General features: G+C 58.8%; 2 protein-coding genes across 8 annotated transcripts in view; one reads left to right on the top strand and one right to left on the bottom strand.

Annotated features, from left to right (window-relative positions):
- Positions 1 to 78: 78 nt before the first annotated feature.
- TJP3 (tight junction protein 3) lies at positions 79 to 10,800 on the bottom strand. Of its 2 annotated transcripts, XM_041422722.1 has the most exons (21): positions 10,571 to 10,800; positions 10,083 to 10,182; positions 7,009 to 7,176; positions 6,794 to 6,918; positions 6,481 to 6,583; positions 5,889 to 6,303; positions 5,498 to 5,601; positions 4,475 to 4,634; positions 4,299 to 4,386; positions 4,044 to 4,108; positions 3,837 to 3,912; positions 3,541 to 3,697; positions 3,219 to 3,327; positions 2,557 to 2,776; positions 2,069 to 2,265; positions 1,770 to 1,865; positions 1,475 to 1,545; positions 1,062 to 1,373; positions 691 to 945; positions 417 to 460; positions 79 to 326 (listed from the first exon to the last, which is right to left on the bottom strand). In XM_041422722.1, exons 1-21 carry the CDS (start codon positions 10,762 to 10,764, stop codon positions 227 to 229), a joined length of 3,159 nt encoding a protein of 1,052 aa, XP_041278656.1. In that variant the 5' UTR covers positions 10,765 to 10,800; the 3' UTR covers positions 79 to 226. The 2 variants fall into 2 exon arrangements, with proteins under 2 accessions (XP_041278656.1, XP_041278664.1); XM_041422730.1 differs by lacking the exon at positions 10,083 to 10,182 and having other exon boundaries at positions 79 to 460; positions 10,571 to 10,702.
- Positions 10,801 to 11,640: 840 nt separating this feature from the next.
- Positions 11,641 to 18,418, top strand: part of PIP5K1C (phosphatidylinositol-4-phosphate 5-kinase type 1 gamma) — a 48,951-nt gene continuing 42,173 nt past the window's right edge. For 2 of the 6 annotated variants that reach the window (XM_041422245.1, XM_041422236.1), the window contains exon 1: positions 11,642 to 12,060. In XM_041422245.1, the coding sequence (XP_041278179.1) occupies positions 11,961 to 12,060 (100 nt within the window). In that variant the 5' untranslated portion in view covers positions 11,642 to 11,960. Of the gene's footprint in view, positions 12,061 to 18,418 lie in introns of all 6 variants that reach the window. The other 4 variants (XM_041422218.1, XM_041422227.1, XM_041422252.1 and 1 more) reach the window with 4 other exon arrangements.

The raw sequence follows: 18,418 nt of genomic DNA, 5'->3' as shown, positions 1-18,418 counted from the left end.
CCAGAAACAGCCCATCCTGATCCAAACATCCCTTTTATTCCAATAGCAGTGGCTGTGGCCAAAAGTGAAGGAGGCACGTGGTAGTGCAGGCACTTGGTGATGCAGGGTATAGCAGGATTGGGACCAGCCCAGCCTGGCCACAGGGGCACCACCTGAGCTGTCAGCTGCATCCAGTTGTGCAGGGCTGTGGGAGAGCTGGCCTGGAGGGACAGGCCCAGCTGTGCCACTACACATCTGTGGCTGGGCCCCACTCGTAGCCTTCATCCTGGTCCGAGTCATCCCTGGCCCGTGTGAACCTCCTCCTCACCGCCTCGTGCTCGTATTCCCTGGGAGACAGAAGGGTGGTGATGGTTCCGTGTGACAGGACTGTCCCCAGCCCTAGGCAGCTGCCATCCCCACCCTGGGGCACAGGGTACCTGATGCTGTCATAGCGCCTGCCCTGTGGTGGCCGTTCAGACACCTGGGGAAGAAGAGGTGGGAGGGGTCAGGGGCAGGGCAGGGGCTGTGCCCCAGCCTGGGGCGTTTGCCCCTGAAGACCCAGAGCTGGGCATAGACACACAGCTGGACCCTGCAGCAGCCAGAGGTGACAACCTGCCTGTGCCATGAGAATGGGAGTTACGCTCCAGAGCTAGGCACTGTGCCACCCTCTTCTGCCCCAGCAGGCTCTTGTACCAGTCTGGGACAACGCACCTGTTCACTGGGGGCCAGCTGTGTTGGCTCTGAGGAGTCCAGGCCCTGGCTCGGGGCCAGCTGTGCTGGCTCAGAGGAACGGGCCAGCCCAGGCTGGTCATAGTCATCCTCTGCCTCGCCGTCAGTGTAGGCGCCCACCTCCCCATCTGTGTCGTCGTAGTCGCTGTTGGCGCGGCTGTCACATGTCAGGTAGCCTGAGGCCACTGTGCTCGGTGGGTTCAGCAGGTCCAGACTGTCCTCGGCGGCTACATCTGCCTGAGGAGTGGGGATGACGGAGACCTCAGCCATGGGGGACCATGTGAAGCCCCATCACCTGCCTGGCTGCAGCTCCAGGAGGCCAAGCCTCGCCACAGAGAGCCTATGCCCTGTACCTGCTCTGCTGTTGTCCACACTGGCTGGTTTTGCTGTGTCCTTACGATGTCCTGGATCTGCTCGTACCATGCATTGCCACTGCCACTGAGGCTGATGGTGGCTGTGAAGAGGTGGCTGCAATACTTCTTCATCTTGTTGGCCTGGGCATAGAGGCGCCGGGAGCTCTTCCTGGAGTCGGGCGCCAGCCACTGCCGCATGGCCTTGATGCCCTGGCGGCTCTCGGGCTCGCAGAACACCACCACGGGGTAGTACTGCACGTAGTTGAGGCGCTCTACAGCTGAGGGCGTGATGTCCAGCAAAGCGTGCTTGTTCTGGGGCAGGGCACAGCCATCAGCCCTGCTGGGAGCAGGGATGAGGGCCATGGGCTTTCCACAGGGCCCAGATGGCTCCAAGGACATGGGAAAGATCTCACCTTTTCTGCAATCTGCCGCACCGAGTCCAGCTTGATGACCTTGGATGATGCCCCATCTCGGGGCACACTTGCTGCAGGATACAGAGATGGGGCGTGAGAGGGGCTGCACCTCTGACAGCCCCAGGCTGGGCATGGCCATGCCCAGCCCCAGGGCTGTGTCCCTCAGGGAGAGGAGGGGAAAGGGTGAATTAGCTGAGGAAGGTGTTGGGGTGTCATAGGGAGGGAGCCAAGGTAAAGAACTCTCACAGGGTCTGGCTGCTGGATATAATTTTCTCCCCAGTGTGGGGGCACTTACGGGCAATTTCAAACAGCTCGGGCAGCTCCCTGCTCAGCTTCTGCACAGCGATGTCTGCGATGGGGCCCAGGATCACCACTGGCCGCTTGAAGCTGGCTGTGGGAGGACAGAGGTGCTCAGGGTGGCTGGGGGCAAGGGCAGAGCTCCCAGTACCCAAGCACCCAGCCCCACTCCTCATGGTGCCCACAGGCCCTCAAGTTGCCCTGCTCCTCACAGGAGAGGAGGGCCCATCAGCATCCATAGCAGGGCAGCCCCGGGAGCAATGTCCCCAAGGCAGGTCAGGCTGTCCTGGTGCCCACCTTCCTTGAGAACCACCCTTTCATAGGGTGGGTAGCGCCCCTGTTTTGTGAGGGCAGACAGGTCCTCCCGGCTCTTCCGCAGCATCTTCTTGGCTCCCCGCAAGCCCCGCAGCTTCCAAAATTCAGCCCTTGCCCCGGAGGGGTTGGCACCAGATGTGGCTTTCAGCACCGACTCCAGGCTGGCAATCTGCTCGGCCCTGGAAGAGGAGAGGGCTCAGGACCTGCAGCCTCTGGGTTTGAGAAGCAGGTCAGAAGGAGCTGGTATCCCTGCTCAGTGGCACAGGCAGGTGAGGCTGTGGGACTTGGGACAACTTGACTGTCAGCTGCCTCACCATGCTGAGAAGGGATTTCACCAGCTTCCGATTCCCACCACTGTCCCACCAGCCCTTGCCCTGCCTCTCACTGAGCCCACCATCCACATCCCCGGCTCTCTTGGGAGCCTTCTCTGGCTCTGCTTGTCTAGGGGCTGTTCCTGGCTCCATCCTTACCTGCTCTGGTTGGGGATGATGCCCTTTTCCTGCTCCTGCAGGTCCCTGCCCATGCGCACAGCCAGCCAGCTCCCCAGCCTGCCCCGGTACATGGTGTCCAGCACGTGGAACACATCCCCACGGGCAAAGCTGAGCCCTGACGGCGTATCCTTCTCAAAGTCAAAGTGTGTCCGGATGTAGAACGAGTCACCCACATTGGACGAGACCATCTTCCTGTAAACTGAAGCCCAGGGCAAGAGAGACCATCAGGGGAGGAGATGGCTGAGGAAGAAGATGCTGGAGAGATTTGGGAAGGCACTAGGCTGGCTGGGAGGCTCCACAGTAGCCCTTGCTGCTAAAGAGGGTATGAGGGACACCTTTTCCTCCCATGGCACTCTCAGGCATGCTGGGGACAGTAGGATCTGACTCGCCAGTACATACTGGCCTCTCCAGGCTGAGCCATAGTCCCAGAAAGCCCCTGTGCTCCAGGAACATGAGGCACAAACAGGGCTGGGATGGTCTGGTTCCCTCCTATCAGCACTCAGGAGGAGGAGGAAGAGGGGAAGAAGGACCACCATGCAGGGACAGGAAGAACCATGGCAAGTCCAGCAGGTCTGATGCTTGCCCAGAAGAGACAGAAGATGGAGAGGAATGAGCCCAGGATGAGCCTGGTCACCACTCACTGTCCTGCTTGCTCTGGATCCACAGCGTGACCTCCTCGCCCGGGGGCAGGGCCATGAGATATTCCACAGCCTCCTCACGGGTCACATTCTGGAAACTGGTGTCATTCACCTGCCACAGAAAAGCACTTGGACATGGTCCTGCCAGCAGGACAGAGGGCATGAGCACCAGCAGGGGACTGAGGGACAGCAGTGCCCAGGGCAGAGTGGGAGAGGGAAGTGGTCCCTGTCACCCTGGAGGTGATACCCTGGGGGATATTGGACCTAAAAGAGCTGGGGCCAGTCCAGGTGCAGCAGCATATGGAGCATTTTCAGCCTTGGGTACCTGCAGGATCTGGTCTCCTTCCCGAACACCCTGGCTGTCAGCTAGGCTCCCCTCCTGCACACTCGACACAAAGATGCCCACATCGTTCCCACCTGTCAGCCGCAGCCCCACACTCTTGGCCTTCACAAACTGCACGACCCTGGAGTTGGTGCTGTACCTGCCACAGGGAAGTACAGTCAGACCAGTGGTGACATGCAAGAACAGGACAGGGAGGTGCTGACTTTGTCACCCCAACCCTGTGACACAGCAGCTCCTCATGTCCCCCAGCCGTTCTCCCCTGCCTCTTGCAGACATACCCATCCTTGTGGGCAGCTCGGGCAGTGAGGCTGGTATGGGAGCTGGGCCCATCCTGCTCCATGGCTTCCAGAAGGTCTGCAGGAAGGAGAGCTGGTCTAGGAGCAGCAGTGGCTGTGCCGAGGCACAGAGAGCCCTGGCATGGCTCTGCCAGGGCTTTGGGCAGTGGAGATGCACAGGAGCCTGAAGCCCCCCCAGTGCCCGCTCACCTGGGCCCTGAGCATCAGCTACAGTCACCTTGGTCACAGGCTCCCTGTCTGATCGTCTCCTCTCCCTGGAACAAGGTCAAGCAGGATTTAGGCAGGGCATGTGGGCAGTGGAGACAGCAGAGCAAGCTAGGCATGGCAGTACCACCTCCAGGGATATTGGCTTAGGAATGGAGAACCAGAATCCCCGGACAGGTGGAGAACACAGAAGAATCTGCAAGGGGACAGAGGGGCTCATAGGGACAGTGTGGGTCTTACGGTGATTTTGTCCTGGCAGCAGCTGGAGATCGTGGGGAAGCCTCTGGAGATGGCGGACGGGACAGCTCAGAGTCGATGTCTGAGATATCTGCAGCCACAGGAAGGGAGATGCAGCAGTGGCCATGCAGCCCCTGTGCTGTGTAACTGACCCTGGCCCCGCCAGCGTGTCCCCTCACCATCCATCCGGGAGCTGTCGCTCTGGCTGTCAACGTCAGGGATGTTGACCAGGAACTGCCGGTGGTCACGGAGGATGAGCAGGGTCAGGATCCCCTCTGTCTGCTCAATGAGCTGCTGGGTTTCAGCCAAGGACATGTCCTGGCTGGCTACCCCATTGATCTGGAGGAGCATCGTGGGAGGCCTTAGGGCACCTGCTCCTGGGAAAGTCACCCCCACTCCCACAGGGATAGGATACTCTGACTGCCATCTTCCTGGTCCCTTCCCAGCTCCTCCAGGCCAGCCCCAGCTTCTGCAGCTTCACCTATTCTGTGTCTCTGTTCCTGGCTGCTTCCCAGTGTGACCTCATTTTGTACAGAGGAAACATTAGCATGGTTTGTTAACACCCACTTCCACCTGCCTGGGGTTCTGCCCACAGGCAGGATTGCACGGACCCCTCAGACACCTGAACCTCAGCTTTTCTTTGCCCTGGGCCCAGCACTGTCCTTCCATGCCCTGGCCTGGTGCAGGGAGTCAGGCCCCAAGCAGGCCCTAGGGCTGAGATCTTCCTGAGCGGTAGCTGCTTTTCCCAACAGACTGTGGGATGTAATCCCTTCTTTTTCCCCCAGAGTCACTTTGGCACCAGATCCCAGCAGCCACAGGTCTGCCTGGACCAGGTGTGCAAACAAAGGGTCTCCCTCCCTTCTATTTCTTCCTCCCCAAATACTTTAAGCATTGTTTTACCTGACAAACACCTGTGACTGTCATCCAGTGGGGACACGGACACCCAGTGGGGGACCACCCAGTGGGGGGCCAGGGTGGTGGACACGACCCCACTGTGCCAGCACGACATACCAGCAGCCTTGGCAGCAGGGAGCTGGTCCCTGGGACAGGCAGGGGGGCTGGGGCAGGGAGTGGGCACAGGCAGAACTGCCTCCAGCACGGCTGTGGCTGGGCCCTGGCAGTGACACCAGCCAGGGACGAGCCCTCCAAAGAGGGGCAGATGAGACTCCCAGTGAGTGCCCTGCACCCCGGGGCCCCCTTACCTTCAGGATGAGGTCTCCTTCCTGCAAGGAGTTGCCCTTGGCCGCCAGCCCGCTCTCCACTATGTGCTTGATGAAAAGCTGACTCCCCAGCTTCACGCCATACTCTGCACCAGAGAGAGCCATGATGGTAGCAGAGTCAGGCAGATGCAAGACCCCCTCCAGGTCCCCGCTTGGCACCATCCCCATAAGCCCCATCTCCCCTTGGGGTACTGGCAAGCCACAAACCTCTGTAGCCCCCAGCTGAGGGCAGGAGGTTTAGTGCACCCAGCATGGCATGCACTGTCCCCTTGCTGCAGCCAGGCCCACCCAACTATCATCTCCTCCCTGGGGGAAGGCATGGCCAGAAATCAGGCAACAAGACCCAGGGACAGCAGGAGCAGGAGGGCCTCACCCTCATTCTGCTTCTGCTTCACCAGGACCGATGTGATGGGCTTCATTGGCACATCCTGGCACGGCAGCCGCTTGAAGCCTGACACCAGGGCCAGCCCGTTGGTGTCCCCGTCCTGGCCAAAGGAGCAATGTCGGCCCTGGCCTCTCCGGTCTGAGCTACTCTGCATCCAGCGGCTGCTGTCCTGGCTCCGCCTCCGGCTCCGTGACACCAGCTTGTGGTGGCGACGGTCATCGTGCTGGTGACCAGAGCTCCTGTCGCTGGATGAGTCCCCATCGTAGCCCTGGCTGTGATCCAGGTCATCCCGGGAGCGGTGCAGCCTGTACTCCTCATCTGAGTCGTAGTGCCGGGGCACAGCAGGGGACCCAGGGCTGCTCTTGCTCACAGGGAGGTGAATCTTCTTCGGTCTTTTCAGTGTCTGCAGGTGCAAAGTGAGCAGAAGAGGATGGTGGCTACAGCTGTGTCTGCCAGGAGATGTCCCTGCAGCAATTCCCAAGCCCCAAACCCTGGGCACATGCGGACAGGGGATCTGGGATGGGGGCAGGCACCAGCGTGAGCATGACGCCAGCTCCATCCCACCACAGAGCACACTCACAATGTTGGCGATCTTGCCACAGGTTTTAAGTGCCTGGATGGCGACAGAGGATGGGACATTCTCCATGGAAATGCCATTCACCATCACGATGTGATCCTTCTTCCTGCGAGGGAAAATGTAGCTGAGACACTGTCCCAGGCACAGCTCCCAGCCCAGGGAGCTGGTGGGGTGGTGAGTGCACCCCAAGCGATCCTATTCCAGCCAGGCAGGGCAACAGTGCTGCTGGCCCTGTCCCAGCAGGAGTGAGTCTCCATCCTTCCCATCCCTGCTGGCAGAGAGCACCCCTTCTGGCCCCATGTCCCCGTGCACTCACTGGAGCTGACCCATTGCTGGTCCCCCAGACACCACATCTGAAACAAACACCGCTGTGTCCCCGGTTGTCCTGTTGGGACGGTCACGGCCTCCCGAGACAGCAAATCCAAAGCCCCGGTGAGGGTCCTGGTGGGTGTGGGCACAAGGGGGTCAGGCAGAGTTGACCCCACAGACCCCGTCCCCTCCCACGGAGGGGCCACCCCAGGAGACACTCACCTTGCTCAGTGTCACCGTGTACTGCTCCCAGATCACCATCTCCTCCATGGTGGGCACCCACCAGCACAAGCTGGGGACAGTCACGGTGGCAGCCGGACGGCTGGGGGGCTCTGACCGGCTCCGGCTCCTCTTCGCAGCCGCTGGCCCCTTCCTCAATCCAACATCAGGCTGCAACAAAGAGCAGCAGCAAAACTGAGCCATAAGCACCAGGGACTGTGAGGCTGCAGGGGACAGAGCCCCACGGGGCCAGGACACTGGGACTGGCAGCTGTGGCACACCCCAGTTAACCCTGCATTGCTCTGAACTCAGAGCAGCCTCTGTGCACCATGAAATCACCCCATGAGGATACATCTCCATCCCCTCACACATGGGTCCATGGAAGGGGAGGTTTTACACAGGGCAAGCACAGGACTCATCTCCATGGCTGGGATCCACTGTCCATGCCATCCTCGTGGTCTGACACCCCTCTGTCCTCCTGAAGCTGGCAGGCCTTGGGGTGCTCCTCTGGATGGTGTTTAGTGCTTGTCCACCCACTTTGGGCTTTGGCAGCTCAGCCAGCTGGTTTGGTAGCACCACTGCCCCAGTTTCACTATTTGGTTTCTCTGGTTTTTCCCAAATCCAATGTTTTCCACCCAAGGCAGACAAGCCTGACTGACAGAATAACATCCCTCTGAGGCTGAAACTTCTGGGATGGGCACAGGGATCTCCACCAGCTCCTGGTTCCCTGTAGGTAATGTCAGCATGAACCCAGAAACACATGGGTTCCCAAGATGGTGGAAGACAGCAGGACCAGAGCCTGCCACCAGTTCCCGAGGGCTGGGATAGGCCACTTTGATCAGGGCTTCACAGAATCACAAAATCATCAAGGCAGGAAGAGGCCTTCAAGATCATCAAAACCAACTGCCACTCCAACACCACCATAATCACCCCTAAACCATGTTCCCAAGTGCCTCATCCAGATGCCTCTTGAATGCTTCCAGGGATGATGACTCCAGCACCTCTCTGCACAACTTATTCCTTTGCCTGACCACTCTTTCAGTGAAAAAAAATTATCTAGTATCTAATCTGAACCTCTGTTGGTACAGTTTGAGGCCATTTCCTCTGGTCCTGACACTTGGCAGAAGAGGCTGATCTCCACCTCACTATAATCTCATTTTGGGAGAGCAATGAGGTCCCCTGAGCACCCTTCTCCAAACTGCACACCCTCAGTTCCCATGGCACCACACGGCCGTGGTATCTGAGGGCTCTGGAGTGGCTGTGTGGGGCCTGTGCTCATTCCTAACAGCCCCCGACACAGCTCAGCCACCCTCACCCCTGCCAGGGATGCCCACACTGGTGCCACAGGGAGCTCAAATATCCACAGGCCTTTTGGGAATTGGCCACAGGGCAGCTTTGGTGGGACAGAGACACCTCATGGGCAATGCCGGGGTGATGCCACATCAGGGATCTGGCAGTGGGCAGCAAGCCCTGGCACAAGGACATCCCATGGGCAGCCCCGGCTGGAGCGGTGCTGAGGCAAATGAGACCAGCCTGAGCCCCTGAAAAGAGACCCAGCTCACTGCAGCCCCAGGGAGGGCTGGGGGAGGCCTGGGGTAATCATTCACCCGACAGGCAGGCTGCAGCCCCGGGTGTGGAGGGCAGAGTCCCCTCTGCGTCACCAGCTGCCGAAACCAGCCTGAGTGCCTCCCTGCCACCCAGGGACACGTGGGACCAGGGGGTAGCTGGGGCTGGGCAGAACCCCAGTGTGGCAGCACCCACTATCTTGGCACTGGAAAAGTTCATAATGAACAGGAACTCCCAGAGTGGCATTGGGGTGGTTTCAGCTGTGTCACCAGTGTTGTTTGTGGCCCCTGGACACCTACAGGTGACACAGTGTGAGCTATAGGTCCAAGAGAGACCAACCTGGAGCAGGCAGATCATCCCCCTCCTTAGGGTGGTGACATCTGCTGTGCCAGAGCCACCCCTGATGCCACCCAATACAGCCCCTCACTGTCCCCAGCTGGCTCCCACTACTGTCCCACCGCCGTGTTGCCAAAAACTGGCCACAAACTGGCGTTCCACTGCTGCCCGTTGCTCTCTCCAGGCAGTGGCTGGAGCAGCATGGGTATGGCAGCAGCTCCAGCGGCACAGGCAGTGTGCTTACGGTGCCACCAAGCCCTGTCCCTGTCCCCAGTCTCCCCTCAAGACCTGGCGCAGGGCCTGCACCAGCCAAAGGCCGAGGCTGGCAGCAGGAGGAGCCGGCTGAGCCGGTTTCCGACAGAAACCAGCCCGCACCTGGAATGGCCCTGCAGGGAGAGGCAGTATCTGGGCAGAGCTGACCACGGCCCAGCCCGACACACCCAGCACCGGACACCGGCAGCACTGGGAGCCCCACACCGCCCCACACATCTACCGTGCCAGCACTTCCCAGGGGTTTGAAGCCAAACAAAGCCAAGCTGTGCTGGGGCAGCTCAACCCACGGCCAGGTCCCCAGTTCAGGGCTGTGCCTGGCCCCGGGTGACGCCACCAACAACGCCCGCCATGGGGACAGCAACGAGCTGGGGGATCCTTTATTGGAAAGTGACACACACAGTCCACCCTAGCCGTGCATACAGCCGACCCCACCACCCATAATGCTTCCCAACCCCTCTCCCCTGATAAGGCTCCTCATCCTGAGGACCTCAGAGCCTTCCTGGGATCAGCGAGGTACCTGCTCTCAGCCAGTGCTGCAAAACCACTGGTCCCTTGTCTGGTCCTGGCACTGAGGTCCCGGACACCCCCAGAGGCTGCTCTATCCCAACCCCACCCAAAGAGCGATGGACTGCTCCCGACCCCCTGCTCTGGGAAAAGGTCTGGGAAGGGCTGCCCCGGACCGAGTGTAAACCGGCAGCAGAGAGGCACGTCCTCCAGCCCCGGGGCATGGAGCTCCGATCCTCGGGGATATCTCCCTGCTACGGGGCAGAGCTCCAGCAGGGTCTCTAGGTCCTGGAGCCAGCCAGGGAGAGACAAAGCATGGCCAGTTCCCCAGGTGAAAGCACGGCTGAAAGCCAGAAAGCAGGGCTGACAGATCCCGGGGGACAGAATTAGGCACTCACCGAGCCTGGGATCCGACCAGGAAGGAGCTGAGCTCCCGGGCTGGTGGCAGTGGTGTCACTCCAGGGTGCCTTGCGTAACCCTTTGTGGCCCAGACTCTGCCTGCAGCGGGGAAGGAGCAGGAAGGGGGTTCCGGGGGCAGTTTCCCGGGCACAGCAGGTCTCCCGGAGGGCTGTCCCTGCTGTCCTCCACCATGACGGTGCCTCAGCCACCTGCACTCATCGCCGTCCCAGCGCTGCACCGGGACAGGCTCACAGGATGCTGGCGGTGGCGGACCCTGCAGACAGGGGTTCCCCTGCCCCAATACTTGTCCTGTCCAAGAAAGCGGTGGGACTCTGCCCCAGCCTCCCAAGCCCTCCCAGCGTTACCCATTGTCCCAAGAGGGCACAGACACGGGGGCCAGCCTTGGGATCCCTGTCCTGAGAGGTATGGGGGAATCTGGTGATGTTTGCTGCCCCCTCTCCTCCCGTTCCCTTGCCCCTGTCCGCACCTGAGGACCAGGCCCCCGTCATCCCTCGTCCCTCGGGGCCGCTTTCCGGCGGTGACAGCGACCAGGTCCACGCCGCGCTTCTCCGCCTCCCGCCGGGGCCGGTACCGCTCCCAGCCCAGCGCCGAAGCGGCGTGGGGGGACCAGTTTCTGCGGAAGCCCCCGGCCCGCAGCCGCCAGCCCGGAGCCGGAGCCATGCCGCCGCCTGCCCCTCCGCTCGCTCCTCGGCACCGGCTGCTCTCGCCCGAGCCCCGCTGGGAGGCTGCAGCGGCTCCCGCCGCTCGGCAGGACCAGCCACAGTCGGGAGCCCCTCTGGCGGGGGCCGGCGCCGCCGAGCAGCCTCATTAGCGCCGGTGGCCCCAGCGTTGCCTCCCAGCAGCGGCTACCCATCCGGGACACGCGTGGCCCCGGGGCCCCGAGAACCGGCGGGGCCGGCCCGGGCTGACCCGCGCCCCGGGGCTGACCCGGGCCGGGCGGCGCCACTAGATGGTGCCGCGGGGCCGGGAGGAGCCGGGTCCCGGCTTGGGCTGGGAATCGGCGGCGCTGAACGGCGCGGGGGCCGCGCAGGGAGGAGAGAGCGTGTCCGGGTCCCGGTACACGGCAGGCCCGGTCGAGCCCGGCGGGTTCTGCTGCTACGGGGAGGTGTCGGAGACGACTGGAGTGGGGGGTAGGGGGGCGCAGGGAGGGTAGGCAGCGCCCGGCACCGGGAAGGCTCCTGGAGGGCCCCGGTCCGCCCGGGGCAGCGCGGCGGGAACCGAGCAGCGACGGGACGACACGCGCGGGCTCCGCCGTGCAGGGCCGGCCACGCCCCCCACGAAGCCCCACCCCCCTGCGGAGCCACGCCCCCAACGAAGCCCCACCCCCTGCCGGAGCCACGCCCCCGCTATCATGGGCACCCACTGGTCACGCCCCCGGTGCCATGGCGACGGGCAGACTCCCCGCCCCCGAGAGCCCCGCCTCCACTGCCATAGCAACTGGCAGGCAGGCCCCGCCCCCCGCGGAGCCCTGCCCCGGTGCCATGGTGACCGTAGGCCCCGCCCCCCGACCCTGTGGTGTTTCCCCCTCCACCGGAGGTGTCGCGGCCGCCGCACCGTGAGGGATCGGCGGGAGTTGCTGCGGCCTCCCTTGTCCCTCCCCGCCCCCGTCGAATGCCACAGCCCGCGGGTTATCGCGACAGCCCTCCGCCGCATCGCAATTAACTCCGGCGGAAAAGCCCCGCTGTGCTTCCGGCACTGTTCGGGGCGTGTCTGGCCGCGGCGCCACCCGCGTTCTATGGTCCGCGGCGCTCCCAGGGTCCCCCGCGCCGCGGCCGGTACCCGGGAGGAGCGCGGCGGCGGGCGCTGGCCTGTCCGGGGCCTGTCTTGCCCCGGGGCTGCGCCTGCCCGCGGCCGCCATGGAACTGGAGGTGCCTGAGGAAGCGGAGGGCTCGGCCGCGGCGGGTGCCGGTGCCATCAGTCCGGAGGCCGGCGTGGGGGGACCGGACGCGTCAGGAGGTAACGCGCCGCGAGCACCGGGGGCCGCCCCTGTCTGTCCCCTACCCGGCCGCGCCCCGGCGTGTCCCCGTGTCCCGCCGGCTCGCAGTGGTTCAGCCCAGCCGTAACCCCGGCCGGGCCCCCCCGCGGGGCGCTCGGAGTGGTTCGGTCCAGCCCCCCCTCCCCGGAGTGCGCCCCCCCCCCGACACCGCGTGGTCCCGTCCAACTGCCGCTTCCCTTCTCCCCCGGACCCGGGATGGTTCCGCCCCCGGCAGGGACACCGGGGGACACCGGGACGGGGCTGCCCCGGCTCTGTCCTCGGGAGTCTCGGAGCTGCGAGGGGCAGCGGAGATTCCCGGACCACCGTGCGAGGCACAGGCCGCCCACCTCCGGCACTACTCCCAGCCCCGGAACCGGCCCCGGCTGGGCCTTGGAAGGCCGTGGCGGGGCCGTCCCGTCCCCTCTTGGGGGTTGCTACCCGGAGATCACGGGGTCGGGGGGGCCAGGCAGACCCTGGCAGCGGGGCGGGGGGCTTTGTCGCCGGCCGGGGTCCCTCCCGCCGGAGGGGGCCCGTTTGTCAGGACCTAGAGCCAGCCGAGCCCAGCAGCGGCATTAGCAGAAGGTTTGGGGTTCCTGAGTGGCAGGATGGATCCACGGGGCTGTGCCTGTGCACCTACCCCCGCCTCCACCACTGCCTAATTATTTCTAGTTCATTAGCAGCCTCAGGATTGCTGGCTGAGCCGTGCTCGTGATGTTCAGCCCTGCTGCCGGGCTGACACGTTCCTGCGCAGGCCCGACGCAGAGCTCCGGGCGCCTGCCGGAGTCCGGGGTGCTCAGAGGGTTTGGCTGAGCGATGACAGCGATCTCCGTGTCGTCAGGCCTTTAAATGAGCATCATTAGATCTTCTGAGAACCAGCTAATTACAGTGGAAGCCGTGCTCCTTTCGCAGGTGTCATCTGCCCTGCTGGGGCTGTGGGTGTAGTGTGTAACTTTGGGTAAGGTGCCAAGGTTTGGGCTGGGGGAAGCTGTCCCCACCCGTCCTGCTGTGGTTCCTCGGTGCTGCAAAGAAATGCAGGGGCTGGCAGCCTGCAGCCTGCCTTCTCAATGCTGCTTGCTGTGCTCCCACACACCCTTCGACCTCTTTTTGGGGGTGTTCTCCAGCATGGGCAGGGGTGGCAGGTGATGCCAAAGGAGTGAGAGAGAACCTCTTGCTGATCGGTCACAGAACAGTTTGGTCTGGAAGGGACCTTAAAGCCCATCTTGTTCCACCCTTCTGCATGGGGAGGGACACCAATGAACCATTAAAATATCGTTTGTCCTGATTTCTGTGTCATATATCTGGTTTTTGGGGAGGACAGCGGGTTGTTGCTCAGGACTAGGCAAAGTGTTTATGGAGACTGTTGCTCAGGAAAGGTTTAAGCAGGGAGAGTGTATTTATCTTCTTTAATGAGCAAGTAAATCTGAATTTATGAACCTGTAGGCTGTCTTACCTCTTCGCTGATAGTAAAAAAGATGAAACACAGCCAGTAATCTCACCAGTGCTTTGATTTCTCAAGTCAAGTTGCTTACTCCTCACTTGGGTAGCGTCCAAATTGTGTCACTTGGCCTCAACTGCTCTTGCAGCTGGAGCTCCTGGGGGGCTGGGGACAACGTGCACAACAGCAAATGAGTTTTTTCTAGGGAAGAGCAAACCCTGGGGGTGGAGGTGGCCTTTGCTGTGCTGTGGGAAGGCACAGCTGCACCCACTCAGGGTAGGCTGTGCTGTGGGTCTGGGCTTGTCCTGTGCTCCATGGTCTGAACTGGAGGGCAGATCCCCATAATGCTGATGCAGTGCTGCTGTGTGGAGGTGTTGAAGTGCCCATGACCCACCTACACGGGTGCTTTGTGCTGCTCCCCTTGTGCTCACTGCTCTGCATTTCACCAGGGTGGCTGAAACCTGCTGCCTGGTTCCTGGCTGGAGAGGAGGCATCTGGGTGCTGTGCTCTGCCTGAACAACATGGCAGGGTTAATCCAGACTGTGGGTCAGGCCAGCAAAGACCTCGCCCAAGCCCTCAGAAATCACAGAAAAATTACCAGTTAGTCTGGTACAGGAGTAAAACTGCCTGGAGAAGGGCTGGAAGTCAGGGAGGCCTTGGCAGTAGGTTGACTTAAGGTACAAAGTGTTCTGAAGGGAACTTTTGGAAATCTCATGCTTTGAGGGAGAAAACCTCACTTATTGCCAGCAGTAGGGCTCATTCATGAACACATAGGCCCAATTTGTTAATTCCTGAGACCTTGGCTTCAAAGTTTTAAAAAGTCTTGTGACCAGCTAGTTGAAAGGGAGTTTCAAAATCTAATGGATGCAGATGCTTGCTGTGCCTTCTCCCTGAACCTGTACTCTCACACCCTGGGGAGGGACTCCAGGGAGTGTGAGGGGCTGCTCCAGGGTTCTGGTGAGCTGTGGGCAAGAGCTGAGGTGGTGTGGAGAGGTGTGGTGCTGTGGGGTGACAGGTGAGTACTGGGCTTCTTTAGGATGGGTGCCCTGATCCCAGGGATGGTTGGGTAAGCATCACTATTCCTCTTGCCAGGTGCAGTCTGGAGACACAGAGTCTGGAAACTTTTTGTTCAAGGGTGGTTGGATTATTGGAGAGCTGTTACTACAAAAGAACTGGCACTGTCCAAGTGTTGCACAGCAGAACTGGCCTTCACCATCTCCTTTCTAAAGTGGGAATTCTCAGTCTAATGGGAAAGTAGAGTTGACTTGAAGTTGGGTTTATTCCATTGGTCAGGTCTCCTGTTACACAGGCTTCAGTCTGCCCATCACTTACTGTCCAGAGCTGGAGCAGAAGTCTCCAATGTGTCCTTCAAGGTTGGATTCTAATGCTTTAGGGAACTGAAATGATTTAACAAGGATTCACACTTGTGTTGGACAACTGTCTTGCTGTACCTCTGGCTGAAGGAGCACAGTGAAGGTCCCAGCCCCAGCCAGGGGAGAGCCAGGTGTGCTGTGTGCTGGTGGCACCTGTGTGGCTGTCTCCAAAAAGCACTGGAGAGCGTTGATTGCAACAGCCTGGGAGCAGAATTGCAGCTCTTCCCTCTTAGCAGTGATAACTTTGAAGTGACTTTTGAAGGGTTGCTGGAAGCAATTTTTTCAGTGAGCAGATTAGAGATAAGAGAAGAATTCCACCCTGTGGGGCATAAGCAGTTCAATTCATACCAACTCGATGGAGAGGGGAAATTGAAAAGAGCTTATCAGCTTGAGGAAAAATCAAATGTAAACATCATCCCCAGCATGATTATGGTTCACAGCTTAGTTGGATGTCACATGCCTCTGTGGCGTGAAATGGTGCTGGCGAGAATGATTACAGAGGGAGTCAGCCAGGCAGGAACAGGCAGAAAAACACCCTGTGCCTTGAACTCTTAAAGACCCTGCAGTCACTTCACAGTCAATAAGTCACAGCTCAGCTGCAGGGAAGGAGGAAGGCAATGAAAATAGAATTCAGGCTGCTCTGGCAAATTAATTGTTCTTTAAGATATGAATCGGCTGGAAGCACGTAGGGAAGCTGGGATGGTGGAGCCTGGGAGCTGGGAAGGGCAGTGTGCACAGCAGGCAGATGTGGGCACTGCCCTAAGGATGCTGAGCCTGCCTGTATCGGTGTCAGGGCAGGCTGGAGAACGAGTTTCCAAGAACACACAGGACAGGGAATGATTAGTCTCATTTTCATTAACCAGCACTTGGCATTGACCTGTATATAAGAGCACATTCCACAACTGCTGGGGCCAAGGCTGGCAGAGCTGCCACTGCCTCGTCCCACTTGGGAGGCACATGGGCCTCTCTGGAAGAGCTCCTCAGGGAATGACCTGAGTGGATTCCATATGAACAGTATATAATTTTGGAACTATTAGTGAAGTGATTCACTGACATGACCATTATGGGCTCTTGCCAGATGCACAATCTTAAGAAATATGGTCTTTCCATATAAGGTGGTTACAGCCTGAAAGGCAGCAGCAGGAATTCCAGTACTCTCTTCCTTCATGGACACATCTTTCAGTTAGCACCAGTTGACTCTAGAAATAGTCCTGCCATAGCTGTGTGATACCCTGATAAAGACTTGGGAGCTTTTCTCATCACTTGCTGCTTCAGCTTTGTCAGTGTTTGATTATTCCCATCCATCCTTTTGGGCTGCCCAGTTTATTCCCATGTACCATAATTAATCTCTAGAAGGCTGGCAGGTTCCTCACTCCCAACATGGATATGATACCTTGTGCTTGCTGGGACCTACTGGTATGAGATCTGTTCATCTGTGCATGTGGGAGCTGCAGCTGTTATGTGGGGGTCATTAACTTGTGACTCAAAAAGCAGAAATCACTGCACCTTTTGCACTGTACTGGGGAATGTCAGAAGCAGAGTGGGAGAGGGAAATATTTGCTAATCCCAGTGCAAGGAGGGTTGGCTTTGTTTAGGTGGAATTGAATGCTCAGTGCTCCCATCCACAGCATGGATGAAGAACACTTTCAATTTTTTAATGCTCTAGTGCAATATTTTAAGGTAATAGCATTTTTTACTGACTGAAGTGAGCCCAACTCATGAAACTTTTCATTCACTAAAAGTATAGCTGATGCTTTTAAAAAGTAAGGGCCTAAGAACTTCCTCATGACAGCTAAACTTCTTGAAACCATATAAAAATCTGCTTATACCATAATTCAGCCTCGCAGCACTGCTAGCACGAGATGCTCCTTCTTGCATCCTGGCTGCAGGAAGGTGGGAGCCAAAGCAGGTCCTGCCCTCCCCAGATGGTCTGATCCCATGGATGCACTCTCACAGACCTTCCCTGGATCCCAAGGAAGACAGTGGGAGCAGCAGGTATTGGAGTAGGCTGCCAGTTTTGGGACGTGCTCTCTAGTTTAACACAGAGGCCTTGGCACCTCCTTTTCCCCAAGATGCTTATGTTGAGAGAGAAGTGACTCAGAATGTTTGAATCATAGAATGAAATAATAGTTTGGGTGGGAAGGGACCATCTCATTTCAACTCCCTGCTATGGGCAGGGATACCTTCCAGTAGACCAGGGTGCTTGAAGCCCCATCCAAATTGGTCTTGAAGCTCATAAATAGCAGCAGAGCAGCAGATGGCAAGGTGGGGTATTTCCTTTCCCATTCAGCCTTTTCAAGTCTCTAACCAAGATTTCTGATAGTCTCCTTTGATTTGTTTAATAACCCAGTGACAGTGTCGCTATCCTTCACAAATCTCCCAGGTCTACAAGCTGGGTCACCTCATGAATGTGCCCAACAATGTAATCAATAACATCAGACTGATTGTCTGATCGTGTCTATGGGACCAGGCAGAAGCATTGTGCAGGTGCAAAGCCCTAGTTGTTTGGTGTGGATTCCCTGTAATTAGTTACTGTTAGATAGATAGACACACCTCTGTGGTATTTCACCATTTCTAAATCCATGGTGAGTGCAAGAACTCAAAGGAGAAAAGTACTGTTGTGTTCTGTGTCTTTGGCAAAGCAGAATTCCTGACCAAGCATGGTCTGGATGTTTGCTGCTGGCTGAGGGTGCCTGTGCAGCCACTTGTGTTTTCCTTGAATGCTGGGGTGAGGACACACACCATGCTGAGCCCCTGCTGCTGGCTGTTCTGCCACGGGAATGCACTCACAGACAGGAAAAGACATGAGCGCAGCAGAGAGGAAATCAAAGCACTGCAAAGGCCTGGGAGCCAAAGACTGTTCAATGCTGAAATGAAACAAAAGCACAAGAAGAAAGAGGAATCGTGTAAAAACCAAACTTGTGGCCTGTGTGAAGTGGGCTTGGTCTTGATCCCTGTCAGCAAACCTCAGCAGAGCCCAGCATTGCTCACCTGCCTGCCTGGGGAGCATGTGCCAAAAGGAAAGGAGCTGCTGGCTCTCCCAGGCTCTCTCCCTCCTGGGGAGAACTGGCAGACTGAGTCTGTGGACAGGAGCCTGGCTTCTCCAAGAGCCTACCAGCCAGTGATCATACAGTGATGTTGGGGCTTTTCCTTCTTAGGTAGGTCTTTGAAATCCTCACTTCCTAAGCAGCCTGGCACTTGTTTGTTTGACCTTTTCAGTGATGCCAACGACTGGGTTAACCTCCAGACTTTCTGCAAAGCATTTTTTGTAATTAAAAAGCTTAAAGTGATTAGAGCAGCTAGTCTTTGTCTCCTCACCCACATGTTTAGCAGAAAATGCTGTCAACCCCTAATTAAGTGTCATCGTCTTCCATGGTGTGTTCTTGTGGCTTCCCCAGCTTACATGTGGGTTTTGGCACTGGCTTGTGGTGAATTACCAGGCTGAGTCAGAGGACGTGTTGTGGTGTGGAGGAAATCTGAAGCTGGCAATGTAGTGGGTTGCCCCAGTGTTCCCAGCCCTGCCCATGCTGC

The sequence above is a fragment of the Onychostruthus taczanowskii genome, unplaced genomic scaffold, assembly GCF_017590055.1.
Source record: "Onychostruthus taczanowskii isolate IOZ18803 unplaced genomic scaffold, ASM1759005v1 scaffold110, whole genome shotgun sequence".
Taxonomy (NCBI): Eukaryota; Metazoa; Chordata; class Aves; order Passeriformes; family Passeridae; genus Onychostruthus; species Onychostruthus taczanowskii.
The sequence above is the reverse complement of the archived record's forward strand: the minus strand, read 5'-3'. Positions and strand labels throughout refer to the sequence as shown.

Coding starts and splice junctions, on each gene's coding strand:
- TJP3 (XM_041422722.1), bottom strand. CDS start 10,764: ATGGCTCCGGCTCCGGGCTGGCGGCTGCGGGCCGGGGGCTTCCGCAGA. Junction 7,177..10,082: donor CTGGTCGGATCCCAGGCTCG/GTGAGTGCCTAA, acceptor TCTTTGTTGCAG/CCTGATGTTGGATTGAGGAA. Junction 3,698..3,836: donor CGAGCTGCCCACAAGGATGG/GTATGTCTGCAA, acceptor TCCCTGTGGCAG/GTACAGCACCAACTCCAGGG.